The sequence below is a fragment of the Ziziphus jujuba genome, chromosome 6, assembly GCF_031755915.1.
Source record: "Ziziphus jujuba cultivar Dongzao chromosome 6, ASM3175591v1".
Classification (NCBI taxonomy): domain Eukaryota; kingdom Viridiplantae; phylum Streptophyta; class Magnoliopsida; order Rosales; family Rhamnaceae; genus Ziziphus; species Ziziphus jujuba.
Window position 1 is genome coordinate 9,479,360 of NC_083384.1, and position 25,850 is coordinate 9,505,209.

At 32.1% G+C, this 25,850-nt stretch overlaps 5 protein-coding genes across 5 annotated transcripts; 3 read left to right on the plus strand and 2 right to left on the minus strand.

Annotated features, from left to right (window-relative positions):
• Positions 1 to 2,987: 2,987 nt before the first annotated feature.
• On the plus strand, positions 2,988 to 7,750 carry LOC107430932 (probable disease resistance protein At5g66900). Its single transcript, XM_048463587.2, has 5 exons — positions 2,988 to 3,967; positions 5,079 to 5,497; positions 5,639 to 6,000; positions 6,291 to 6,502; positions 6,597 to 7,750. The coding sequence occupies exons 1-5, from the start codon at positions 3,328 to 3,330 to the stop codon at positions 7,439 to 7,441; spliced, it is 2,478 nt and encodes an 825-aa protein (XP_048319544.2). The 5' UTR covers positions 2,988 to 3,327; the 3' UTR covers positions 7,442 to 7,750.
• Positions 7,751 to 10,602: 2,852 nt separating this feature from the next.
• On the plus strand, positions 10,603 to 13,170 carry LOC107430925 (WRKY DNA-binding transcription factor 70). The gene is made up of 3 exons (XM_016041801.3): positions 10,603 to 10,946; positions 11,283 to 11,387; positions 12,654 to 13,170. Exons 1-3 carry the CDS (start codon positions 10,603 to 10,605, stop codon positions 13,150 to 13,152), a joined length of 948 nt encoding a protein of 315 aa, XP_015897287.1. The 3' UTR covers positions 13,153 to 13,170.
• Positions 13,171 to 17,929: 4,759 nt separating this feature from the next.
• On the minus strand, positions 17,930 to 19,086 carry LOC132804092 (uncharacterized). The gene is made up of 2 exons (XM_060818022.1): positions 18,784 to 19,086; positions 17,930 to 18,647 (listed from the first exon to the last, which is right to left on the minus strand). The coding sequence occupies exons 1-2, from the start codon at positions 18,946 to 18,948 to the stop codon at positions 18,135 to 18,137; spliced, it is 678 nt and encodes a 225-aa protein (XP_060674005.1). The 5' UTR covers positions 18,949 to 19,086; the 3' UTR covers positions 17,930 to 18,134.
• Positions 19,087 to 20,217: 1,131 nt separating this feature from the next.
• Positions 20,218 to 21,318, minus strand: LOC132804309 (uncharacterized). The gene is made up of 2 exons (XM_060818520.1): positions 21,006 to 21,318; positions 20,218 to 20,794 (listed from the first exon to the last, which is right to left on the minus strand). The coding sequence occupies exons 1-2, from the start codon at positions 21,174 to 21,176 to the stop codon at positions 20,285 to 20,287; spliced, it is 681 nt and encodes a 226-aa protein (XP_060674503.1). The 5' UTR covers positions 21,177 to 21,318; the 3' UTR covers positions 20,218 to 20,284.
• A 1,024-nt stretch (positions 21,319 to 22,342) lies between these two features.
• Positions 22,343 to 25,806, plus strand: LOC107430929 (uncharacterized). Its single transcript, XM_060818246.1, has 6 exons — positions 22,343 to 22,723; positions 23,212 to 24,145; positions 24,537 to 24,632; positions 24,790 to 24,926; positions 25,289 to 25,439; positions 25,529 to 25,806. Exons 1-5 carry the CDS (start codon positions 22,488 to 22,490, stop codon positions 25,437 to 25,439), a joined length of 1,554 nt encoding a protein of 517 aa, XP_060674229.1. The 5' UTR covers positions 22,343 to 22,487; the 3' UTR covers positions 25,529 to 25,806.
• The last annotated feature ends 44 nt before the right edge of the window (positions 25,807 to 25,850 follow it).

Here is a 25,850-nt window from a genome sequence, read left to right on the forward strand (position 1 = left end):
GAGAGAGTGGTTCGTTTTTGCCCTCAGCTTCATCTATGGAACATCCGCAAAAAGCACCATTGTACAGAAAAGCTACTTGAATTGGATGAGAGCTTGAAGAGGTTGATGCAGATATTGCAGATCTAGATCATAAGGGATTTGAAGGAGACTCTGATTTTGACAAATGATATCCACAGAAAAATCATGGGAATTAGGAAATAAGGAAAGAAAAAAAAAAAAAAAATGGAGATTCCATCGAAGGAATTATTGATAAGGCTAACCATTGACTGTAGCAGTCTAGCTCAACAGCTTCTGTAGTAATGATGTACATATATTTTAAAAAATTTGTTTTAATGTCAAATTACAATAATACCCTTGCTTTTAAAGATTGTAGTTGGTGTCTCTAGAAAATTTCGATTCGTACATGATTTTATCTTTTTGTGTGAAAGTTCAGTACACATGTCTCAATGATCTTTATTTTTACCCCAAAAAAAAAAAAAAATGTTTTAATCATCTTTGACGGACAGTTTTCTTTAATTTTTTAAATATATTTGACTGATAACGTTCTCTATTTTTTATATATAATATATATATGTATATATTTTATAAGTGTTTTATATATATATATATATATACATATATTTGAATTTTGAATTGAATAGAAAAATTCAACGGGAACCAGATACGTAATCTCTAAATGAACATGATTTGTTGTGAGCAAAATTTTGTGCCACGCGATGCTTAATTACTAATATTATAGAAGGCAAACAAGTGTAAGGATGAAGTTTACGTAAAAAAACAAAACAATTAATCAAGAAAAAAAAACTAAAATTAAGATAAACGAAAACGTGTAACATTTAGCTCATTCTACTGAGAATGACTCATATGCAATGCCGTGGAAGCAATAACCAGGAAACCCTGACGAACTCAACCGAAAGAATCAGACAAAAGTCATTATACATGTTTCTTGTTTATATGACATCCCCCTTGTGTCCCAAAAGATTTTTAAACAAAAATTTTAACCAGATTAATCTTAAGGGGTTCTAAGGCTTTAAAAATATACAAGTAGAATCTATGTTCAGTTTGATACTATTTAATCATGAAAACACATAGGTCCATTTGAAACGCAGAATTTGATTTTCATTACCAAAAAAAGTATTCTGACTTTCATCCCTATCACTTTTTGGAGCACTATGGGCTGCACATAAAATAGCCCTAATCCAATTTATCTCTATATTTCAAAGGGCTCGATTCAAAATAAGGTCTCGATCCAAGTTAGTTCTAGCAAGTACTCGTATTCCAACTTCTTAGCAAAACAACTTTGCCCAAACCAATAGATGGTATGAATTTTGAGAAGTTTAGAAGCATTTTTTAAGGTTTAAAAGAAGTTTTTGAAAATATTGGAATAATTTTTTAAAATACTTCGGCTCTTTAAAAGGATTTTTGACTAAAATTAGCAACGAATGATTTTTTTCAGAAAGCATTTTTAAAAAATAAAAACAAAAACAAAAGCTATGAAAGAGAGTTTTAATATCTCAAACTCGGACATCTTTAGCAAAGGGTATAATATAACAGTCCTTTAAGAAAGTGGGTTTTTATTATTGTTTTTGTGAGCCAACTTGGAAATATCAAAAAATTGAGCTACATACAAGATGCTAGCTTGCAGTAGGGATGCATAATTCCAACTATATATTTAACTTTTTTTTACATATTATTTATAATTTCTTTTATGATGTGCGGACGCCCACAGGACCAATTATGTATAATTACTTACATATATATATATATATATTCAACAGGTTTGATCTTCTATGAATTTTCATTTTTTAAAAATTTCTTATGCACCAAAGACTTCAAACTTCAAATCCTCATTAGATATAAGAATGGTAGACAATCTCCTATAAATATGATGACTTATACAAACTATATCATGTCACCACGTAAGCTTGACATCAGTGGGAAGAAAGTTCCAAAAATATGAAATTTGTATTATATATGTATATATAGACTTAGGTGAGATGTTTTAGGTTTATATTTTTTAGAAACAAATTATTTAATTATAAATTATTTAAATTTTTTTCATATTTTGTATGATTCGAATTTGTATTTTTGTTGGCACAAATAAAAATGTTTAACTACTAAAACTAATTTTTTTAATATATTTTAGGTTTATATTGAATTTCTTGGTCAAAATCCAAACTTCTTTTACCAGTCCAAAAAATGTTGATACCTGCATTCTAGTGGAAGTAATGTTTATGCCTCTACTAATCCAAACTTCTTTTACCAGTCCAAAAAATGTTGATACCTGCATTCTATTGGAAGTAATGTTTATGCCACTTGGTAGAGGTGCTGTATACGTAACGTAGGTAAGGAGTAAAATATGCTTACCAACTCTATATTTTCATTTTTAATTGATACACACGTTTCCAAAAATTTATTATATTTTTTGACGAAATAAATTTATTAATTAAAGAAAATCAAATTTTCACGCGACCTCATATAGTTCTACATCTAGCAATCCTTATTCAAATATCCATATCCATTTGAATTCTCATATTTCTGCTGTACATATCCCGAAACGCACTTCATATATAAAAAGACTAGAAAATACCCTTCAAAAGGATTTAGGAAGTGTTCAGATGATGGTCATTGGTCAGGAAGGAATTTATCAAAATATTGAAAAATTTTGATTTTAAGAACATGTCTAATTCTATGACGACTTTCCGACCATAGAACTTATAAATTTCCCCTACCATACTCTCTGAAACGTCAAAAGACGTAGAGATTATATATTTGAATTAAATATATATAATGTAAGGAATTTTGTGTGTGTGGGAAAATTGTGAAAATGGGAGGTTTTCTCGGCTCTAATTGATAGCTAGACTATATAGTTTTTGAGTCTCTGATCTCAAATTTTTAATTGAGGCTCAATGTCAATGGCTCATCTTTATACGTGTTTGAATGCATGTGATTTTTGATGTGTATATATAGGTAAACCTTTCTAGGAAACACAATGGCTGATAACCCACTCACTTAATTTCCCGGAAAATAATTCTCTTTTTCCATTTTACAAGTTTTATATATTTATGACTCGTTGGTTTTACCAAGAAATTACTCGGTACTAGGAACCCAAAAAAAAAAAAAATTGAAATTACTCGGTGCCCTTGACAAAAGTTTGAATTAAATATAAGACTTGCTTTTTAGTCTAACACGCTGCTGGATACATTAATATACCGGTCCACCTAAGCCTATGAGGCTTATTCTATATAAGATGGCGATAATGAGGTAAGCTGATAGATTCTTTATTTTTGAGCGAGTGCAAGTTAGTAAAGTTCTTTTTCTACACATATGGCTCTTGTAGCAGCGTTCAGATTGCTCTTCGATGCAGTTAAAGAAATAATCGACCACACTTCGATGTTCAAATTCAACTTGAAGAAAATCGAAGGAAAGCTAGAAGCATTAGAGCCACTGATCAAAGAGAGAAAGCAGTTTGATAGTGAATTGGATCTGCAAAAATGGGAAGCAAGCGAATTCGAGGAAAAGATGCTGGAGGGAGAGAAAGTGGTTCGTATTTGCTCTCAGATTCATCCATGGAACATCCGCAAAAAGCATTCTTGCACAGAAAAGCTACAGGAATTGGATGAGACTTTAAAGAGGTTGATGCAGATCTTACAGATCCAGATTGTTAGGGATATGAAGGAGACTCTGGTTTTGACCAAGGATGTGCACAGAAAAATCATGGCTAACAAGGGGAAAATTGGGGATTTTGATCAAGTTTTCGATCCGACCGTATCGACGTTTTGGTACCATGGACCTGATTATGATCATCATCAACTTCCAGAGTTCATCGTTGGATTGGAGACGCCTTTGAAAGAATTGAAGATAAGGTTGATCAAGAACGGATCACCGTTGATTGTAGTGACTGGTCCTGGTGGATGTGGGAAGACCCTCTTAGCACACAGATTCTGTCGGGATAAGCATGTTAAAGGTACATATTTATTTTTTTATTTATTGATTACAACGTTTTTTGTTTTTGTTTGGTTTGTGGTTTACAGCTGGCTTTTGGCAATTTCGCTATCAAAGGTCCCACATAAAAAGATAAAATTACAATACTACCCCTTCTGTTTAAATATTGGTCAAGATATCCATTTTATTTAAATCTCTTCGATTTTCTCCTAAAAAATAGTTAGATTTTATAATTTTTAAAAATTATTATTTAAATTTTATCTGTTAATTTTTAGCAATTAAATATCATAATTATATTTTTGCTATATTATTCAAAATGTTAATTTTTAATTTTTTATTGGTGGCCTTTTAACTGTAAAAATAAACTAATGTGTTAATTTTGATAAATATATATTTCTTTTAAAAGTTATTGGTATTTTCCAAAAATATAGAAGGAAATGATCTAAATAAAATTTGCGCTATATAGAAAATCTGTTAATAATTGTATCTTTTTGTTTAAGAGTTGAACACATGTTTTTATTGATCTTTGACTGACATTTTTCCATTTTTTGGGGGGAAATTTCATTTAGATGAAATATCATTTAGACCCGGAAGTTTAAAAAGTCATCCCTTGCAAACTTGTTAGGTTTGAATAATTATTATTTAGCAACTCCAAAATTGATTTTTGACTAAATTGAATTATGTAATGTCTATTTTACCCTACTATATTAAGATAAACGTGACATTATTAATTTTTCATTTATTCATAATAAGATATATTTAAAAAACATCATTTACGGAAAATTATCACATCAATCCGAATACTGTGTGTGTTGCTGCTCAACATTAGCCCGGCTGCTATGTCACCCAGCAGAAGCAGAAGATTGATTAGACAAATAAATTATATTTTTAATATATTATTGTTATATAATAAAAATAACAAAGTTTTGATATTTATTTTAACACAGAAGGTAAAATAGATTTTTCGTAAATTTATTTGGTTAAAAATCAATTCTAAAAATGGTAAATAATAATTATTCAAATTTTAAAGGGGTTAATAATGATTTTTCAAGCCTCTTGAGGGTCTAAATGATTTTTCATCAAACTCGAGAAGTAATGAAATTTTCCCTTTCTGTCTTTTGCTATATGAATAGAAAAATTCAAGAAGAACATCTACTTTATTCCTGTTACGAAAACGCCACCTAGTCTGAGTCTTATCGTACAAGAACTGTATAAACAAAGGAGGTACGAGATACCTGTTATTATAAACCAAGCAGATGCAGTCAAACTTTTGGAACAATGGTTGAATAAACTAAGACCAAATCCTATATTACTGGTTCTGGATGATGTTTGGCCCGGATCAGAGTCCCTTGTCGAGAAGTTCCTATTCCCAATACCAGAGTACAAGATTTTAGTGACATCAAGATCTCAATTACCTAGATTTGGCCCACCAAAATTTGCCCCTCCATACCATTTGAACCCCCTGAATGATAAAGATGCAATGACTCTCTTCCGTCACTGGGCACCCTTGGAAGATGGGAAATCTCAAATACCTGATGATACTGTGAAAAGGGTATAAAAGTCTACTACATATATATACTATATCCATATATTTGAGTGACAAGAAACGTTGATTAAGATGATGAGTTAGATAACCATAGTGATTGAAATCGCAAATCCTAATTGATAATTTGGTACTTATTCTTGATTGCAGATAGTGAATTACTATAAGGTATTCCCACATGCCCTTATAATAGTGGCCAAGTCATTAGGTGGGAAGCAATCAGACATTTGGCTAAGAAGACTGACAGAATATTCAAGAGGTTCATGTTGTCGTGGTTCTGACATTGATGATGAACTGCTTGAGTATGGCTTAAAATGCAGCTTGGATGATCTAAACGTAACTATCAAAGAGTGTTTTATGGACCTTGGTTCATTTCCTGAAGGCCAAAGAATTCCTGCTCTTGCTCTTATTGATATGTGGTCAGAATTATATGAGCTAGAAGATGATAGTATGGCCATTGCTAACCTTATCGATCTCACTGTTTGGAATCTGGCTAATCTTGTAGTCACAAGGTGTGCTGGTTTTTTGGTTTTTGTTGGTCTGATTTAATCTTTGTTATCTTGAAATGCAGTAAACACAATGATGGCTAATTTGACATGCAATGGCTAAAATATTTCATTCATATATAAGGATGTTGATATAGATGCTAAATTATTTGAAAGAAGTAGCATACAAGTATTATCAAACATTTATTTATTTCCAAGTATTGCTAAGCTTTAACTTTTGGTCTCTCAAATATAAATTTGAATTCCATAAAGATGAAGAATTTGTTCTAAGCAAAATATTCTCTTCTCATGATCAGAAAGGATGTGAAGGAGGTGGATGGCTACTACAGTGAACACTTTGTTACTCAGCATGATCTGCTTAGAGATCTTGCTATCCATCAAAGTAGCTTGGATCCAATCGGGCAGCGGAAAAGAGTGATTGTGGAGTTTAGTGGAGATAATCTTCCAAAGTGGTGGAAAGAACACAAAGAGAAACCAACTAATGCCCGCCTATTGTCTATCTCAACTGGTTTGACCTTCTCTCTCTCTGTCTCTCTGTCTCTAAAAAAACTTGGTTGGAATTTTCCTTCAGGTAGTAACACCATAAATGTTATTGTTTACAGATGAAAAATTCTCGTCAAAATGGTGTGACATGCAACTACCTGAAGCTGAGGTTCTAGTTCTGAATTTTCGGACACGGGATTATGCCTTACCTAAGTTTGTGAAAACCATGGACAAACTAAAGGTTATAATACTTACAAATTACAGCTACTTCCCTGCTGAACTAAGTAATTTTCAATTTCTTGGTCATTTAACCAATTTGAAGAGACTAAGAATGGAGCGCATCTCAATTCCTTCACTAATCACCAAAACCTCCATACCATTGAAGAATCTGCAGAAAATATCTTTGTATATGTGCAACGTTGGTGAGTCTTTCAGCAACAGTAATGTCCAAATTTCTTATCTATTTCCAAATCTAAGAGAGATGAATATAGACTTTTGCAATGATCTTTTGGAACTGCCTATCGGACTCTCTGATATCATTCACCTGAGGAAGCTAAGCATCACATATTGTCCTAAGCTATCTTCAATACCCAAAGAAATTGGAAAGTTGGTGAATCTAGAAGTGCTAAGACTTAGGTCCTGTATTAGTTTGATAGAATTACCGGACTCTATTAGAAACCTACCTAAGTTAAAATTTCTTGATATATCAGACTGTATCAGCATTGAGAACTTGCCTGAACATATGGGTGAGTTAAGCAGTTTGAGAAAGCTCAACATGAATCACTGCTCAAGATTGCAGGAGTTGCCAAAATCTGTTTTGGAGCTTGAGAAGTTGAAAGATCTGATATGTGATGAAGAGGTTAAAGAAATGTGGGAGCCATTTCTTCCATTTCTTACCAACATAGTTTTAAGGTTTCCCAAAGAAGATATAAACTTAAATTGGCTTCCAGAATTTCCAGCATAGATATGCCTGTTTCTCTCCCCGGTGCATGAAACTGAATATAATATTTGTGTGTATGTTTGTTTATATTTAACATTTGCTTTCCTGTGTGTTGGTCCCAGTGAATTGTTTGATTTGTTGTAATAAGTGAAACCGTAGTTAAAATAAGCTTGATATATATAGTTGGATTCACTTTCTATTAGTTTAGGCTTTGGACTAGAAAGTGATTCAACATGGTATCAGAACTTTGGAAACCGACATGTTAAAGGAGTTGTTTGGTATGTGTAAGACCTGATTTCTTGTGAACTACCCTGTACAAATTCTGTTTTTAGAGATAGAAAGTGCAACTAGTATTGATCAGAACTCCGCAAACTGAAAAAAAAATATAAGAAGATTAATGGTTCTATTGATAGTAAGAAGTCATTCTGCAAAGCTGTGTATATTGCAAGAAGAAGATACAGCAAGAATTTCTCAAAACTCCTTCCGTTTGAATAGTGGATGTATGCAAAGCGAATAATCTTGCTTGTAGATTGACTGTCCCGGCCAATTGCCAATTAGCAGTTCTTGGCAACCAACTTTGGAAGGGTCAAAATATCAAATTTTGACTTTCCTTCTAAATGACCAAAAGTGTACATCCACCACGAGTATACATTTGAAAGGTAAAAGTAATTTTTTTGAAAGAAAATGAAAGTAATTAAATATATAATGTTTTTTTAATTAGTAAGGGAAATACTAAAAGAATAGAGAATCATTCAATAGCAACCAAGCCTATTTTAATCAATCTCTTGTTATTTTATTTCTTTTTATTTATATATGCAAGAAAAATAACGGTGTAATGTATATTTCAGGACCACCGGCCGTATACAGACAGAAATACATATATGATATATCTTATACTAAATAGTTATATTATATATAGCATGGACTTTATTGTCTTTATATATTCACCAAGTCCATCAATGCCTCGCATCTTTTGCTTGCCAGAAAAGGACAGATTCTCTCCTCTTCTGACTTTAATTACTATTTTGTTTTCTTAAAAATAACTTTTATATTTTTAGAAAAGTGGAAAAAAACGAAAGGAAAGAAAAGAGAAGAAAAATCCTGTCTCATGGGTAGCTGAAGGGGTTTATTTTGCCCCATCTGGCTTGAGGTTTTTTGGAGTTCGATTTCAATATTACCATTTATATATATTAATATAATAAACTTTTTCTGATATTTTTATTTATTTTTAATATTTCAGCACATGTGGGTTGATCCCACAAAATAGCTACACATGACCCATCCTCGGAAGGATTAAAATTTGTTTCGTTTGCATATGAATTGTTTGATTAAAACTACATTTTTTTAATTGGGTTAATGTTTGATTACAACTACATTAATTATATATTATTGTTCTAAATTTATAAATCATATTGATTCCTATTGTTTATTTATTTATTTATTTTGGGTGAAAGTATAGATTCCTATTGTTTGTGAAACATTCATTGAGGACGGCCATATTCAGTGATGTAGAAGCAACAACAGACCCTGAAGGCCTCGATTGGAAGATTAGAACTAAGTACACGAATTTTTAATGTCATCCCAAAGAATAGATCATTTTCATATTAAAAAAAAAAATACAAAAATAAAAAAATAAAAAAGCATCTAGGTGCCTATTCTTCGTTCATTTATTTTTTAAACTTTTGAAACATTTATTTATTTGATTTTTTATTTATATTTTAAACTTCTCTAGGTGCCTATTCACTTCTTGGAATGTGGATAAGTAGGGAACAATAACCTTGGAGATCTAACTACCACCATCCTGTAACGCATTAGGAAGATCGCTGGTCAGAAATATCCCTAATCTTGTACCTTATTTACAAAATAATTCTTACCGCAAACCCCCCAAATAATATCCTTCCTAAGGGTATTACCGTTCTTTCGCCACAGTTTTAGTGATTGATAAGATAAAACAGTGAGACAAGAAGTTGAAATTTTCTTAAAAATTTGCAACATGGAAATATTAAACCAAATCCAGATGGCATGCAACTAGTAGATGATGTCACGCCAATGACATAATACTATGACATCACCAACTTTTTTATTCTTTTGGTGTTAAATAATACAAATTATTGGGTGTACCGTGGTTTTTTTTTTTTTTGGGGCTAATAATATGGGGTGTACCTTCTAATAATGTTTAATGGGTACAAAATGCGATTGCAGTTTACATTAATATTTGGTTTATATTATATTATCAAAAAAACAAAGTTTATACTGCTTCCCAAAATAATAATAATAATTTGTTTATACCAATCTAAAGAAAATAATAATTGGTTTCTAAAATTTCAAAATTAAAAAAATAACAATTCATAACATCAAAATGTTATTTTACATACATAAGTGGTGATTATCTCTGTGATAATTATAAAAAAATTATTTTTCTTTAATAAGAATATGTATACTATTATGTTAGCTAAAAAATCACATAACAATTTGTTATTATCGTTTTTACTATTACTATCTTTTCAAAATGAATTAACAAAACCAAACTTTTACATTAACAATGGTATGCATACTACTATGCATCCAAATCCACTTTGGTTCTAAAATATTAGCAAACAATGCCTCATAGAAATTAGGAAGCTTTAGTTGAGGAAAGAATTTACCATGATTTGTGGGAATTGAGGTCCTATTGCACCTAAAAAAAACTGAGCGCAGTAAAATAAAATTCTATAACATATATTTCCATTAATGGGTACAATGATGCATTTCCGATAACGTGTATGGTAGCAGATGAGCTTGATGAGATGGTAGACCATTTTATTGAACAATTTCTAACGAACACAGCTCACCAGCAATCGTATTGTAATTATGGACAATTAGAAAGTACATTATCTTCCTCCAAAAATTAGGGAAAAAAGAAAAAAGAAAAAAGAAGAAGCTATTTATTAAACTAGAGAGACCTATATCTCATTTGGTAATTCAAATAACCATAAAAAAATATTTATTTTTTCAAATTAAACTTTTAAATAAAAAATTAACACATATAATTAAAATGTCAGTAATAATCCCACCCATCACAAATAGTGATGTGCTCCTAATTCTATATTAATTTCCTTTTTTTTTAAAAAAAAAAATTACTTTATATTTCTTTACTGAAATCAAATAATAATTATCTCATTAAGACACACACACACAAACACATAATGGACGGTTCTTGGCCTGAAAACCTAGACGCCATTCGGAAAATGGCCATTGAGGAGCTGATGAAAGGCCGGGAACTCGCAAACCAGCTTCGATGTGTTCTCTCCAAGTCTGATGATTCAGCTGGATCTGTGAAAAATCTACTCATGAAGATAATGAAATCGTTTTCCACAACCCTTTCCATTTTGAATGTGAAATCCTCGGTGATCTCTCAAACTCAAGCTGATTTCCAAGTGGGTTTACCGTGTTTGGTTGCTCGGAATTCTGAAGATTCCCAAGAAAGTTGCAAGAGTAATACTATTACTATCCCAAGTAAAAAGAACCGCAGGGGTTGCTATGAGAGAAGGTTAGTTAATATATAGTATATAGCAATTTTTTTAACATCTTCATCTTCTTGATTGTTTCTTATATTAGTATGTAGATCTTTGTTTGAATGATTGTTGGTACATTTCTTTTCCAGTTTCAAGAAAGAATTAGACAAAACGGCAGCGCAACTTGAAACTAATTACTAAGATCGGCATATACGTCAATACCCACTTGCTAATAAATTAATTGAATCCCAAGTCAAACATTAAAATGAAGAAATTAGTTTCTTCATCTTTTGCACGATTTTGAATTTACTCATGGAGGAAATTTTTTGTGTAGTTAAAGCTTTTTAATTTCCTTTATTTGAAATTTACAGAACAAGCCTAAGGACATGGAAAAGAGATACTCCAACTCTCATTAATGATGGTCAAGCATGGAGGAAGTACGGACAAAAAGCGATTCTCAATGCCAAGTATCCCAGGTATGTTATCAGCTATGTATATAATTTCAAGGTTTTTCTACCAGAAAGCGAAAATATACAATATGTTAACTTAATTGGAAAGGAAAATGAAGGTAATCCTTAAAAGTTTCATGTTCCTTTCAGAAAATTTTGAGACATATTTATCCTATCTTCAGTATTTATTATTCTTCTGGTTCTTAATTAGTGAAAAGTACCAAAACTCAATTTTGGTGGATTTGGACTGTTTCTTCAACGATGGGAATCTTAAGTTGTTCTCACAATTTCATATGATGTCAAATATTACGATGAATCCAACATTCAGAATATTGTGTGGAAAAAAAAAATTTATGATTAATTAGCAACAATGTCATATTCTTTATCCCTATTGCAAATTTTACAAGGATACATTTGATATTCGAAATCTGTGTTATTGCGAGTTTGTGTGCCCTGCAGCTAAGCATGGCCTATAGACATTTAAGCACACATACTTAAGGTTTAGAACGGGCTATCTACAGTGACTTGAGCAAATATATTGCTGAAAGAATAAAGATGTTGCGTCTGATCTATTTCTTTTGACAATGCTATTTCTATTAATATATATATATATATATACATATATATTGGTGGAAAATATAAAAAAGATAAAATCCTTTGATAAGGTAAAGAATCAATGAAATAAACTCATTAATTAAAGCTTGCTTAATGGTTTCAACACTAACATCTATAGATTATGGAACTGTAATTGATGATCGTCTTTTGTAATACTACCTAGAATATTCAGGATTGCAATAGATATTTTATATATATATATATATATATATTTTTTTTTTTAACTTTTATTTTTATTCTTTAAAACGTAAAAATATTGAATCTTTACCTTTAGAACAAGTTAAATAACCTTATAAAATAAGGTATTGAAAAACCATGTCAGATAAAGACACCTACTTTTACAACTCCTAAGTCCTAGCTACAATTAGGATAGTTTTCTGGTACATAGCTATCACTAGTAGTTTTATATTTAAGGTTCAACCTAAAGAAAGAACAATTCTCCAGGCAGAAATCCAGTCAAGTAGCAAAGTCTGTCTGTCAATTGGTTAAAAATCCAGCATTTTAAGGTTAAGAACGAAAAAAATTTAGAACCAAGAAGTAAGAAAGGACCAGGAAAAGAATCCATGCAAAAGAAAATAACACGTCGTTTATTATGTGTATATTATATTCTTTCAATTTTAAGCAGTAGGAACAATTGTAAGTTGTAATTGATCAAGTTCATGATGGTTTCAATTGCAGGCACTACTTCAGGTGCGAGTACAAGAATGATCAAGGCTGCAAAGCAACCAAACAAGTTCAAAGAATCCAAATGAATCCCCCACTGTACCGGACCATATATTATGGGCATCACACATGCGAGGACCTCAAAAACCCTGAAATGATCTTGGAATGCAACACTAGTACTAATCCTACTGAGAACACTTCCTCGATTTTCATCAGCTTTGACACTTCTAGCCTCACAAACCTCAAAAACGTACAACACCATCCATTTTTCTCATCGATCAAACAAGAGTGTAAGGAAGAGAAAACATCATGTGACAATGAGGATCACAACCAGCCACCGTCATTGTCGTCGTCTGATTATTTTGTGTCTCCTGATTTGATGGCGGCAGCTGGATCGCCTGAGCAGCCAATGAAGGTGTTGCCATCGACTCAGGACTTTGATCATGAGGGTTTAGTAAGTGGGATGATGGAGTATGTTGGCTTGGATCTCGATGATCTCCATGTTGAATGTTGATATCGGTACGTATATGCATCTTTGTAATTTCCATTTAGTAAAGAAATGTGCCTTTACTTTAATTTTTTTTTTCTTTTTTTAATTTTTAAAAAGGAAATACTTAGACTATATAGCTAAGATAATTTGGGATGGTGGATCTTAGTCGAAATGGAAAAAAAAAAAAATTTGTGAAAAATTATTGCTTTTTATTGTTTACGATAAAATTATGTAAACACATATAAAAAAAAATAAAAATGTAAATGTTCTCTAGAAATGGAAGGATTAAATTTCTGTTTTCTATCTTAATTATTATCATATCTTTAATAGATAGAGTTAAGAAATTACTAGTGTTACTAATATTATATGTGGTGACAGCATTATTCATTAATTTCACTATTATATCACTGGACTTTTTGTTCTACACATATACAATAGCGATGAAAATTAGATGAAGGTGAAAATCAATGAGTACTGAAATGTTGGTGAAACTGAGAAGAATTAATTGGAAAATGAGACCTAATACGTGGATTAGAAAGACTTTTTAGGAGTTGGCAAAGTAAGAATTTGAAAACAGTACCTAAACAGGGATACCATATATGTTAAAGTCTAATTTGCAGATCTTTAACTAAGTTAATATTCATATTTACTTTATCAAATAAAATTTCTAAGAATATGTTCTATTTATAAAATCAGAAGTCACCTAAACTTAGAAATTTAACTTTGGATGAGTACTAGAGATAGTTATAGTAACATTTTTTACTTTTAATTAAAACCTATGTTAATTTAACACACAAATTTTAAAATTATTTTATTTATAAATTCAGAATCAGAAATTACACCTGTATTTAGAAATTTGTTCATAAAAAAAATAATAAAATAAAAATTTATATGATCTTAAAAGTACATTTTAAGAATAAAGGACTAATAAAATGTTGAATGCGTAGAGATTTAATCAATATCTTTAAGTAAAATAACTTTTAAAATAAAATTTCAGTGCAAATAAATTTTATATATGCAAGACAAAGATATACTTAAAACTTTTATTTGTTTTTGTTTTTGTTTTTGTTTTCCTATTTTGTTGGGGGCTTTGTTAGACTACTCTAATTGATGCAAGGCAATTGCTGATAGAAAGTTTATGCTTGCTTAATCAAAGATTTTAGGAAGTTAATTAATTTTCAAATGACGTAGGAAATGTTAATTAAATTATAATGACTTTGGAAAATTAATTACTGACCACATTTGTTGAGAATTCCCTCATTCATTGATGGGAAAACAACAACCACCCTTACGAAATCAATTGGAAGAAGATGACGAGTTAAACTGACAGGATTTTTGTTTTCATCCTGTGTCCCCAAAAAATTTTCATAAACAAATATAAAAGGGGGGAAAAAAAGTCTAATTGACTAGCCAACATTGACAAATATTGAATTCCAAAATTGTTCAAAATTGGGAAAGTTTGAACTTTAAATGCATGTTCCATTGTACTTCTAACTTTACAATTATTGGCTTATTCAAATATATATATATATACACATATATACATACTATTCTTAAAAGTATAACTATATATCACCAATGATGATTATCATCATCCTACATAGCAGTTGATCCAATGTTTATATGGCTTTTTAATATAAATAGGATCTATTATCTGTAAACTATTTTTATTTATACATATATATGGGATTCACTACCACATAGAATAGTAATAATCACCACTAGTGATAAACATCATTTTTCTATTCTTCATCATTAAATAATCTTATGTATTTATATTGATTAGCAACAAGCCAACAACCACCTCTTTAGCACAAACATTAGCTAGTGTTAAAGTTCTAACCCCATTTCCATACTTTCAAAAATCCATAAGTAAAAGTTTTACCCTAAGCTTGATCCCATATTAAATTACCCCTATCGACAAAGGCTTTAGGTATATGTTATATATGGATGCACAAATCATATATTAGTTCCCATGAACAAAGCTAGCTTTGGAAGATGGATTCTGAAACATGATTGAATAATATATTACTTAGTTCCTAATTAATCACGCTTTTCTCATGATCCTCAAGGTTGTTTGTGAATTTTTCAGCAAAACTGAGCTTATATAACCCATAAACCAATGCCATGGAAGACAACCAATCCGACAAAGGACCAAGAATCCATAATATAGCTTGGAAAGGCCATGCATAGCACCCGACCGCCAATAAGAGACAGAACGAGTAAAACAATTTTCATAAAGAAAGAAAAGAAATTAAAATAACAATTTCCCAATTCAGCGATACAGAAATACTATTAGTTTGAAAGATTAAACTTTGAAGAACCGTGTGATTAAATTTTATATATATATATATATATATACATATGTACGAATTATGAAACTTTGGCTAGGGCCTAAATGCATATATGTATTGTAACTTCCTTCTTTATATATAGAAACCATGCCTTGCGCCTGACTGAAAAAATACTCGATTTATAAGAAGTATTTTTGTTGAAGAAATGCCACAGAATTTAGAAATATGTGCACGTTAACCATATGTTAATAAAGGGATTAAAATGGGGTCAAAATTGTCAAAAGCTCCCATCTCAAATTCTTAATCCATCTCTTAGCTTGTATTACATGGTAGTTTCACAATTGCCTCTTTTATAATAAGATCCAATCCTTTGTTCCTTTTTACCCCCTTTAAAGATGCTCGCCTACATATTATACATAAGCCTAGCAAGAATTCATTTAGACTATAGCTCTACGAGGGAAAAGAACAAAATATTAAGGGAGTTCATTCTTTCACCGATTTGCCTCTGGAAGGATCTCGAAATAGCAGAGTGGTGGAAGTTTTAGGTAACAAATTCTATTAATATCCTTTTCATTGTAATTTAGTGTCTAGTAAGTTATAAGAATCATATATGTGGAATAAATGCAAATTAAAGACGATGAATTGAATTTGGGCTGAAATTTTTGATACGACACTATTAATGGGTGGTGTCCTATCTACCTTTACAATTTTTATTAATTTAATTATTATTCTATTCTATCAGATCAGAGTATCAACTCCACGTGTATGCTAATACTTGAGAAGATTAATGTATTATGTAATATTCGTTCTTTTGGCAGAAGAAATAAGCAAGTATTGGAGGAAAAGAAATCAAAAAAAGAACGTTAATGTACTCTTCTAGTAATTAAAAAAGAAAGTGTATCGTCATTCAAAAATAAAACTATTCTAAGTTCTTATTTTGATGATGGTAATCTTTTTTTACTTTTATTTATTTGTTTTTTGTTATTAGATGAAAAGAATTTGAATTCAGATTATTATTTAAGAAAATAGTAGCTTTTATTGCTGAACAGTTTTGGACTTGATGTTGGTAATTTGAGCTTTACTTTTTTTTCTTTTTTTTTTTTAAGAAATATAATTTTCTAAGCTCTACTTTTATTATTATTATTATTATTTTTTCTTTCCTTGATGCCAAAACGAAGAACAGGCTTGCATTGTTCAAAGAATCGAGGAGAAAAATGAATCCAAAGTAGAAACGTAGGCTATCGCAGGAAGACAACGGTCCAGCTCGCTGAAGCTTGAAGCCCAATTTCTTTTGGATGACCGACATACCTTACATTTCTTCCAGTAAATGGTGGTGTAAAAAGAATCCCTCGAATTTTTTGGTTTTTTTTTTTTTTTTTTTTTTTTTTTTGTTTTTGTGGTAAATAAAGAATCCCTCGAATTGTTAATTATATGTCTTAGATTTTAAATTTGTTTATTTTGATACAACTAATATTAAAAGATAGATTGATTTTTCACCTTTAAGCTTCGATCGTGTTTAACTTTCGGATTTTTTTCTCTTTGTTGGGTAACAAATCAACTAAAATATGTTGTGGTTCTCTGACCACCTTAGAGAAGAAATATGAAAAGAAAAATAAAAAGAATTCTATTAATCTTTTAGAAATAGAATACAAAAATAAAAACTTCTCTCATGGAGGATTCTCACGTGGAACCTCTCTCTACACTTTCCAATTCTCTCTGGAATTGCTCACTCTTCTCTCAAGCTCTCTCTGGAACTTAAACACTCTCTCTCTCGGAGTTTTCTCTCAATATTCCTCACTTGGGATAATATTGAACTTGCTCTCTTAGCTTGGTTTGCATACAACGGGATGGAGCCTATTTATAGGCTTACAACAGCCTCTGCAGAGCCCACAATTGTTGAACAATCCATTTTCCAATGACCATTGTCAAAATTGATGGCTGTGGTTGGTGCGGCTGGACTTCACAAAATATACTAGTAATTTTCAATCCTTTTACCCCATACGTTGAAACATTTTTTAATTAATTATTTGAAAAATCCTTAAATATTGTTTCACATCTATTATTTGAAAAAAGAAAGGACAAAATTCAGTGGTATGATTAGAATTTTCAATATTCATTGCCTCCACTAGCTTGACTAGGCCTAACCTTTACGAATGGTTTTATATTTTCTGGAAAACATGTCATCCATCATTCAATTTTGATAAGATCGAATAACCTTCTCTGCCTTTTTACCTCAGGCACACAGATTAGGCAACACATGGACCTGTTTGAAATCAACCATTGATATTCTTTTCTTATTTATTTTTGATTTGTTTTCTTTTTATTTTTTTTAATTTCTTTTCTTGCATACGAAGAGACAATTCTTTTTTCTTTTATCATATCTTCTATATGTTTACCTTTTCCATTCTCTTAAAACATTTTTTTTTTCACTCTTCTTTGAATGTAATTAAAAATGCCTGCACCATTTTTATGTCCAAGTTATATTTTCAAAAGTGAAAGAATCTGGATGAATATAACTTTTTACAATATTACTATTATACATATTAAAATTACACTAATTACCTTTAAAAGTTACCAAATAAAAGGAAAAAAAAATTACACACAAACATTTATAAATAGTCCTTAGGGCCTAATGGATTAACTTTTTTACTTTCTTATTTCAGCCGGCCAAGATGCCCTGCACTTTTTCTTTTTTTTCTAATCATAATCTCTTCAACTAAGACTTTGCTTATTACATTTTGTGAATTTTCCAGCAAAATCAATCTGGTAAAGACCCCAAACAAGTGCGAGAGAGGATAACCAAACAGGAATTGGACCAAGCATCCATAGCAGCAATGGAAAGGTGATGCAGAGCATCCTATTGCTAATGAGAGCTAAGATGAATCCCTTCTCAAACACAGTTTGTGTATATTCAGGTAATGATGAGAATTCCCCACAAGAATTTATCAAGAAATTTGCATCGATCAAGAATCCCATAGCCAAAGAACCACAAAAGAAGCTTATAGATAGAAATAGTGCTGCAGATCCGAACTTCAGAGCAAAGATTTTTGTAGATTGAGAACCAAAAAATGCATTGTTGAGGATGAGATGGGCTGCGTTGAATGCATTGTTTACAAGAGCCGCCAATGCCAATACAATAAGAATTGCTATGGTGGCTGTAAGTGTTGTCCCCATGAGAGTGTTTCGTAAGCTTTGCACAGCCAACATACCTTTCTTATCATCACCCTACACAAAAAAATAATTAAAAAAAAAAGCTATATGACATTAATATTAGGAGATAAATTTAACTTAGATTGTGTAATGAGGTTACGGCAGATTTTTGTTGAATCTTGTTCGAAAATCCAATATGTCCGCTACTTACCCCTTTTATATCGAGAAACCATGTTTTCCTCCTTAGAGTGTCGATCCCTATGGTGGTGTTTGAAGGTTTGTTCTTGAAATTATGCCATAGATAGGTATGGTAACCAACTGTGAGGAAAAGGCTCAAAGGAACTAATATGGTATCCAAATAAACAATCAAACCCATATTTTTAATTCAGAAGAAAAAGAGTAATAATTAGGGTGTTCGGTGGACACGGTGAGAGATTTATAACATGGAAGAGAGGAAGCTGCCTAATTCGGTGTTACTTCCTAAAAGGACATTATATATAACATCATGAGGTAGTGGATTTTACACCAAGAAATGCAATATATGCGCTTTTTTATTTTTCATTCTTTGTACGTAATTGGTTTTTCTGGTTTGTGGAGTATTAATAATGGACATTAGTGATGCTTTTTTATTTTTATTTTTATTTTTTGGAAAAAAAAACTGGACATTATTGATGGTGTGGGGCTTTGCTTTATCGGCAAAAGTTGAAGATGGTTGGATTGAGTGACATATCCACTAATGCTTTTGCCCTTTTTTTTTTTTTTTTTTTTTTGGGTATATAATGCTTTTTCTATTACAGTGCTATTTCACTTTGTTTGTTTGCATAATGCCATATCATAAATATAAAGCATAGTCCACCATCACTTTAAATCAACATAAGCAACTATCATATATTTGGATAGGTCACACGAATTGGACTTTGCGTTACAAAACCTATTATTCTTTTCTTTCTTTTCAATTTTTGATTTTTTTTCCCAAAAAAAAGGTAGGGAATATATATATATATATATATTTACCTAAAAAAGGTAGGGTTTTTTTGTTTTTTTGTTTTTTTTTTCTTTTATTTTGGAAAATAAAGGTGGGGAAATTATAACTTGACCCCGAGTGAAGAATGGATGTCTTGTAATGCCCAAGAGCCCAGTATCTGTATTAGGTCCACTACTCTACCAGCCCGACTAAGCAAATGTAAATAAATGGGCCTAAACTATGAACTTCCAGTCCACAAAGCCCAGTTTCCAATTGAAGTTCAAATTTCCAACATGGTTTTCATTGCTTTTCCTCTGTTGATGTGCACGTATATATTCTTTGTTTACAAGTCAATTAAGAAAATAACACGTATAATTTGCAACTAAGCCTCCAATATTCCCCTCTCATGCCTTATTCTAACAGAATTCAGTTATGCAAATTGCAACTACGCCTCTTATATTCCCCTCTTATGCCTTATTCTAACAGAATGCAGTCATGCAAATTGCAACTACGCCTCTTATATTCCCCTCTTATGCCTTATTCTAACAGAATTCAGTTGTGCAACGCAAAGATTTTTAATATTCCACCCTCTGTAAATTTAGCCTATACGATCAGTTTAATTAGCCACTTACATCTAGCAGAGAGCAAAATAATGTGCAATTTTTTATGGCTCACCCCCACTTGATAATTTTCCTTTTCTATAAGTTTTACATAGTTATAAATTTAGAATTAATATATAATATTGCTTTCAAATGGGTCTTTTCTTTTGGAAATCAGTGATTTTGGCTGCAAAATCAAGCTCATAAAACCACCAAACCAAGGCCACAGAAGACACAGCCACAGGGACTGGACCAAACATCCACAGGACCATTGGGAAGGCTATGCAGAGCAGCCGATTCCCAATAAGAGCCAAAGTGTTTCCTGTTTCAAGCACTTTCTTTGTATGCCCAGCATATGTGAACTCAACAGAAGCATTGATTAGAAAAACGGCATCGATAAGATATGCAACGGCCATGGAACTGCACATGAAGCTGGACAACAAGAGGACTGAGGCAGAGCCAAACTTGAGAGCAAAGGTGGCTCCTGAGATGGAACCGAAAAGCTCCAAGTTAAAGACATGGCTTGCGTTGTAGGCGTTGTTTGTCAGAGCTGCCAATGAGATGTTGAAAATGATTGCAATTGAAGCTGTTAAGATTATCACCATTTGGGAGTTCCTCAAGCTTTGGACTGCCAACATGCCCTTCTTACCGTCTCCTAGCTGGAATTGATGAAAGCCCCATAATTATTATGTTTTAGCAAACTTATATAATAATATATATAGATATATATATATGTTCACATATATGTGTATAATTATGTACCGTACGTCTACCATTCTGTTATATATAATTCTGACAATATAATCTACGAAATGTAATCGAACGTTAGTTAGATGCCAACGTATGAATTTTGTATGTATATAAACTTACCTTCTTTATGTCTGAAAACCATGTTCTTCTATGGGACTCTATTCCAACATTGATGGTGGTACGAGAGGGCTTGGTCTTGAAGGTATACCATAAATATGCATGGTAACCCACAGTAAGCAAGAGGCTAAATGGCACTAAAATTGTGTCTAGATAACCAACCAAAACTCCCATCTTCCACTTAACGCAATGCAATGTTTAGAAGCTATTTCAAATAGTGATTAATTTGGCAAACCTATTTTTTCTATTTTATAGGAATAGATTTTTTTTTTCTTGGCATTCTCAATTTGAATAGGAGAAACCGTGTAAAATTCAGATTCAGTAGTTGAAAAATGCAATAGATATATGAATAGGATAGCTAATTATATAGAAGAGCCGAGAAAGGTGATGGACCAATTTAAGGGAAATTTCTTGTATAAATATATATATATATATATATACATATATATGATCATATATAATAAAGAGTAGTGGAGTTTAGGTAAGGAGGCTCTGGCTCAGTTGTGGAACAATGCATGATGGACATTAAAGATATTTGTGGGGTTTGATTTTCGAGTTAAATACTAATTTATTTATATATGCATAAATAAATTAACGAAACACTACTCATCTTCTTATTGTTTATATATTTGTGTGAAAGATACGTTAGTGGTTGTGGACTACGACATCTTTTTTCTTATTTCTTTTTAATTTTTTAAAGCAAGGGAAAAAGAAGGGTCATCTTCAACATTAATGTTTCTTGGAAAACAAAAAAATAAAATAAAACAAAATGTAAGGCTAAAAACAAAAGCAGAATCTCACATTCCCACTTAACCGAAAAGCTGTAGAATGTTTTATAGTTTATGTTAAGAAATGAGTTTTTGGCATTTTAGCAATATTAAGTTAGTCCAATTAATGCTTCAAATCTAATCACTAGGCCAGAGGATCCAAAGGATGCCATGCATTGCATTCCCACTCAGATTACTAACACTGCTTATTGGTCAAATATAATAGTATTAAAGAATAATTTTCTGATTTTTATAAAATAAAATTTATTATTTTAAAGAAACAAACTTTAATCTTTAAACAGATAACTGAACAACTTTTTTAAGTTTTAGAATCGAAAAATTATGGTCCATTCATTTCGTTGTTAGCACTTTTTTAGAACTCCAACCTAATAGAAATTCAGCCCAATACTTATTAGTTTATACCCAATATTTGTTAAGCCCATTATGTAATTTGATCTAGCAAGCCCATTCTAAGGATATCCAATCCTAAAGCCCATCTAGACACCACCTTTTGTCCGGAAGTCGACACGACCCGAAAAAGAAGCAACCGAGAAGAATTCGAAGACCCAAACGACGACGTCGGCGTTGAAACGACAACAAAGGCAGTTGAGGCTGTCGGGTCGTTGTCAGTTGGGTGTCTGCGGCTTTAGTTAGCATCCGTTGAGAGAGAAAGAGAGAGGGTCGGAGGAGAAAGAAAGAGAAAGAAAAGGGTTGAGAAATGGAAGGGAGAAGAACTGGGATAATCGTACGGCTGCTGTTGATTATAAGCGTAAGCAACTTTTTCATCCAACAGTGTAAAGCTTCCATTCACGATTACAGAAGAGAAAGTTTCAGTCCTCAGTCAAATGCTTTCTTCTTCCATGGCGGAAGTGAAGGCCTTTACGCTTCTAAGGTCCACGATTCCAACAATGACTTGTCCAAAGACAAGCCCCTTAAGGGCAAGTCCTTCATCAGGTTATTTACCTTTTTTGGTTCGACTTCTAAAGCTTCAATTTTTCTTACATAAGTTAAATCAAATACTCTCTTTGTTGGTTTTTTTTTTTTTTTTGGGTTAATATTTTTTAGTCGGTTTGTGGGGAAAATTTTTCTCCTTGATTTTTGAACTAGATTCTGTCACCAATTTATTGGTTAGCACAAACCCTAGAGTCTAAACGGTATAATGGGGATTTTATCTTGGGTTCTGAGATTTTTTTTTTTTTTTTTTTGGGATAATATGTTGTAAACTAGTTAGTGATTTTGTAATTAAAGTGGTTTTTATCTATTTACAAAATGCAAGCGAGAGAACACGCACTTAGTTGTTTTAAGAGTTTTGTAAGCCAAACTGCTAGTTAAATTGTAGAATTTGTTAGTTCTGAAATTGATAGAAGCTTCTGGCTCAATGCTTTGTTTCATGTTTAGATTAGAGTTGATAGAGGAGGTGGATCTCACTGATGGAATTTCAGGTTTGAAACTGTGTCTTTTGTGAGGACGAAAGAGTCAGCAAGTAAGCAACACGAAATGCAGCAGAATACTGGTTTGGTGGAAGCTATAATATTTGAGGTCAAAGACAGGGAAAGAATTGGAGGTTCTTATCTGAAATCTGAAATGATATGCTGCAATGAAAGTCTTTCCAACTCTGGAGCCTGCACCTTAGGAGAGGTTATTATCCATAAAAACCCTGACAACCCCGAGTGGCCAAAGCGCATCAAAACGTTCTTTCAGGGGAAGCATGAAGAGGTTAAAATGTCTCCTCTGACAGTTGATATTGATAGTACCGGAATGTATTACCTTTATTTTATGTTCTGTGAACCAGAACTGCAGGGAACCGTAATCAGAGGTAGGACTGTATGGAGGAACCCAGATGGTTATTTGCCTGGAAAGATGGCTCCTTTAATGACATTCTATGGCTTTATGTCTTTAGCCTATCTGCTACTCGGCCTAATCTGGTTTCTAAGGTTTGTTCAGTTTTGGAAGGATATTATACAGTTACACTACCATATTACTGCAGTAATTGCCCTTGGAATGTGTGAAATGGCTGTTTGGTACTTCGAATATGTCAATTTTAACTCAACTGGAACTAGACCAATGGGCATTACATTGTGGGCGGTAACTTTTAGCTCTGTTAAGAAGACACTTTCTCGCCTTCTGCTTTTGGTGGTTTCCATGGGCTTTGGTGTGGTGAAGCCTACGCTTGGTGGTATAACCTCGAAAGTACTTCTTCTTGGATTAATATACTTTGTGGCATCAGAGGCACTTGAGCTTGTTGAGCATTTAGGGAACATAAATGACTTCTCAGGAAAAACAAAGATATTTTTGGTCCTGCCTGTTGCCTTCTTAGATGCCTGGTTTATTTTATGGATTTTCTCATCTTTATCAAAAACTCTAGAGAAGCTTCAGGTAGTTTTCCAGATTTATCCTCTACATTTTTCTTGCTTTTATAGCTTCTTAATCTTGGTTTGGTTTAGTTTTAATATATTTTGTATAGCTTCTTCTTGTTGTTGGTGTTGGTGGCTTTGTTTTTTTTTTTTTTTTTTTTTTTTTTTTTTTTTTTTGGGGGGGGGGGGGGGGGGGGGGTTTGGAAAAGCTTATTGTAGTTTATCTGTCCAACAATTGTAATTTGATGAAGTTCATGTTTTTGTGTCTCTGATATGTTTGTTTTAGGATGGATGTATCATGTATGCGTTTGGCACTAGATGTGAGATTTATGATTTTCTAGGGCAACTTAATTATTGCTGCTGTCTTTGAAATGTTCGAAACTCAATGTGGCTTTTGTTTATTTTATATGCAGATGAGGAGAAACATGGCTAAGTTGGAGCTGTACCGAAAATTTACCAATTCACTTGCAGTTTCTGTGCTACTCTCGATAGCTTGGATTGGCTTTGAGGTATTGCTTCACAAAATATTTATAGGGATTAATAATTTCATGGGTTGCAATCATGGATGAAATTTGGTCAAATGGTTGTGAGTCATACCAGTTTGTATAGTTATTTTGGTGCAAACCTGATAACTAAGTCTCCTCTGACTCGCTTTTTAATGCTTAGCTGTACTTCAATGCTACTGATCCGTTGAGTGAGCTGTGGAAAATTGCCTGGATCATTCCAGCTTTCTGGACTTTGCTTGCATACTCTCTACTGGTAGTGATTTGCGTCCTTTGGGCTCCTTCACGTAACCCAACTAGGTATTTACTCTGACATTGCACTTTTACTGTTTCTTGGTGCCTGCTTGGTATTTATTTTGAAATTGCCTTTGTTTCTTTGTGCACTTGCTTATGTTTATTACAAAAGTATAGTTATGTATTTCTTTCTTTCTTGTTTCCTCTTTCCTCTTTTTATTTTTTATTTTTATTTATTTTTATTTATTTTTTATTTTTTAATTGTTATTATTATTATTTTTTTCCCCCCTGATGTATGGAATAGGAGCTGCTGCTTAAAACAATTTCCGTTTGTTGATGGAAACTGATAATTCATCTGATAAATGTAAACTTTTTGGTTTCTTACATTGACTTTGCATAACGTTTATTTATTGGTGTGGAATATGTAGATATGCATACTCAGAGGAGGCAGGGGATGAACTAGATGAGGAGGGCATTGCATTAACAAGCAGCAGTGCTACTAATTTGAGTGGCATGGCAGCTAAAGGAGATTCACACATTGGACTTGGTGAAGATCTGGAGGAGGATAAGCGAGAATAGGTTAGTTGTTGTTGTATAAAAGAGAAGACAATATTGAATCTCCAGTTGCTTATCCAATTCTGTAAATCTCAATATCTTGTTGTATGTAGAAATCTTTGGAGATGTTATGGTACTAGAGTATGCGAGGAATTGAAATCAAGAAGAGAAGAATGGTACCTTATATAAAACAAAATCAGAGTTGAACCATAATGGTGAAGCTAATCATGCTTTTCATGGAGGCTTACTTCATCTCATTGGCAAATGTAACTATTTTGCTGGTTTTAATTGGGGCTGATGGTTCTTCATGTACCACATTGTAAATGTTATTTGTTGACAGGGTTTCGTATTCGAATTATATTTTTCACTCAATTAATGCACCTTTTGTTGACGGCGTCGTTTGCCTTTGCTTGTCATTATGCCCACTCACTCGGT

Coding starts and splice junctions, on each gene's coding strand:
- LOC132804092 (XM_060818022.1), bottom strand. CDS start 18,948: ATGGGTTTGATTGTTTATTTGGATACCATATTAGTTCCTTTGAGCCTT. Junction 18,648..18,783: donor GGTTTCTCGATATAAAAGGG/GTAAGTAGCGGA, acceptor TTTTTTGTGTAG/GGTGATGATAAGAAAGGTAT.
- LOC107430932 (XM_048463587.2), top strand. CDS start 3,328: ATGGCTCTTGTAGCAGCGTTCAGATTGCTCTTCGATGCAGTTAAAGAA. Junction 3,968..5,078: donor TCGGGATAAGCATGTTAAAG/GTACATATTTAT, acceptor CTATATGAATAG/AAAAATTCAAGAAGAACATC. Junction 5,498..5,638: donor CTGATGATACTGTGAAAAGG/GTATAAAAGTCT, acceptor TCTTGATTGCAG/ATAGTGAATTACTATAAGGT.
- LOC107430925 (XM_016041801.3), top strand. CDS start 10,603: ATGGACGGTTCTTGGCCTGAAAACCTAGACGCCATTCGGAAAATGGCC. Junction 10,947..11,282: donor AGGGGTTGCTATGAGAGAAG/GTTAGTTAATAT, acceptor TGAAATTTACAG/AACAAGCCTAAGGACATGGA. Junction 11,388..12,653: donor CTCAATGCCAAGTATCCCAG/GTATGTTATCAG, acceptor TTTCAATTGCAG/GCACTACTTCAGGTGCGAGT.
- LOC107430929 (XM_060818246.1), top strand. CDS start 22,488: ATGGAAGGGAGAAGAACTGGGATAATCGTACGGCTGCTGTTGATTATA. Junction 22,724..23,211: donor AAGGGCAAGTCCTTCATCAG/GTTATTTACCTT, acceptor ATGGAATTTCAG/GTTTGAAACTGTGTCTTTTG. Junction 24,927..25,288: donor CCTTCACGTAACCCAACTAG/GTATTTACTCTG, acceptor TGGAATATGTAG/ATATGCATACTCAGAGGAGG.
- LOC132804309 (XM_060818520.1), bottom strand. CDS start 21,176: ATGGGAGTTTTGGTTGGTTATCTAGACACAATTTTAGTGCCATTTAGC. Junction 20,795..21,005: donor GGTTTTCAGACATAAAGAAG/GTAAGTTTATAT, acceptor CATCAATTCCAG/CTAGGAGACGGTAAGAAGGG.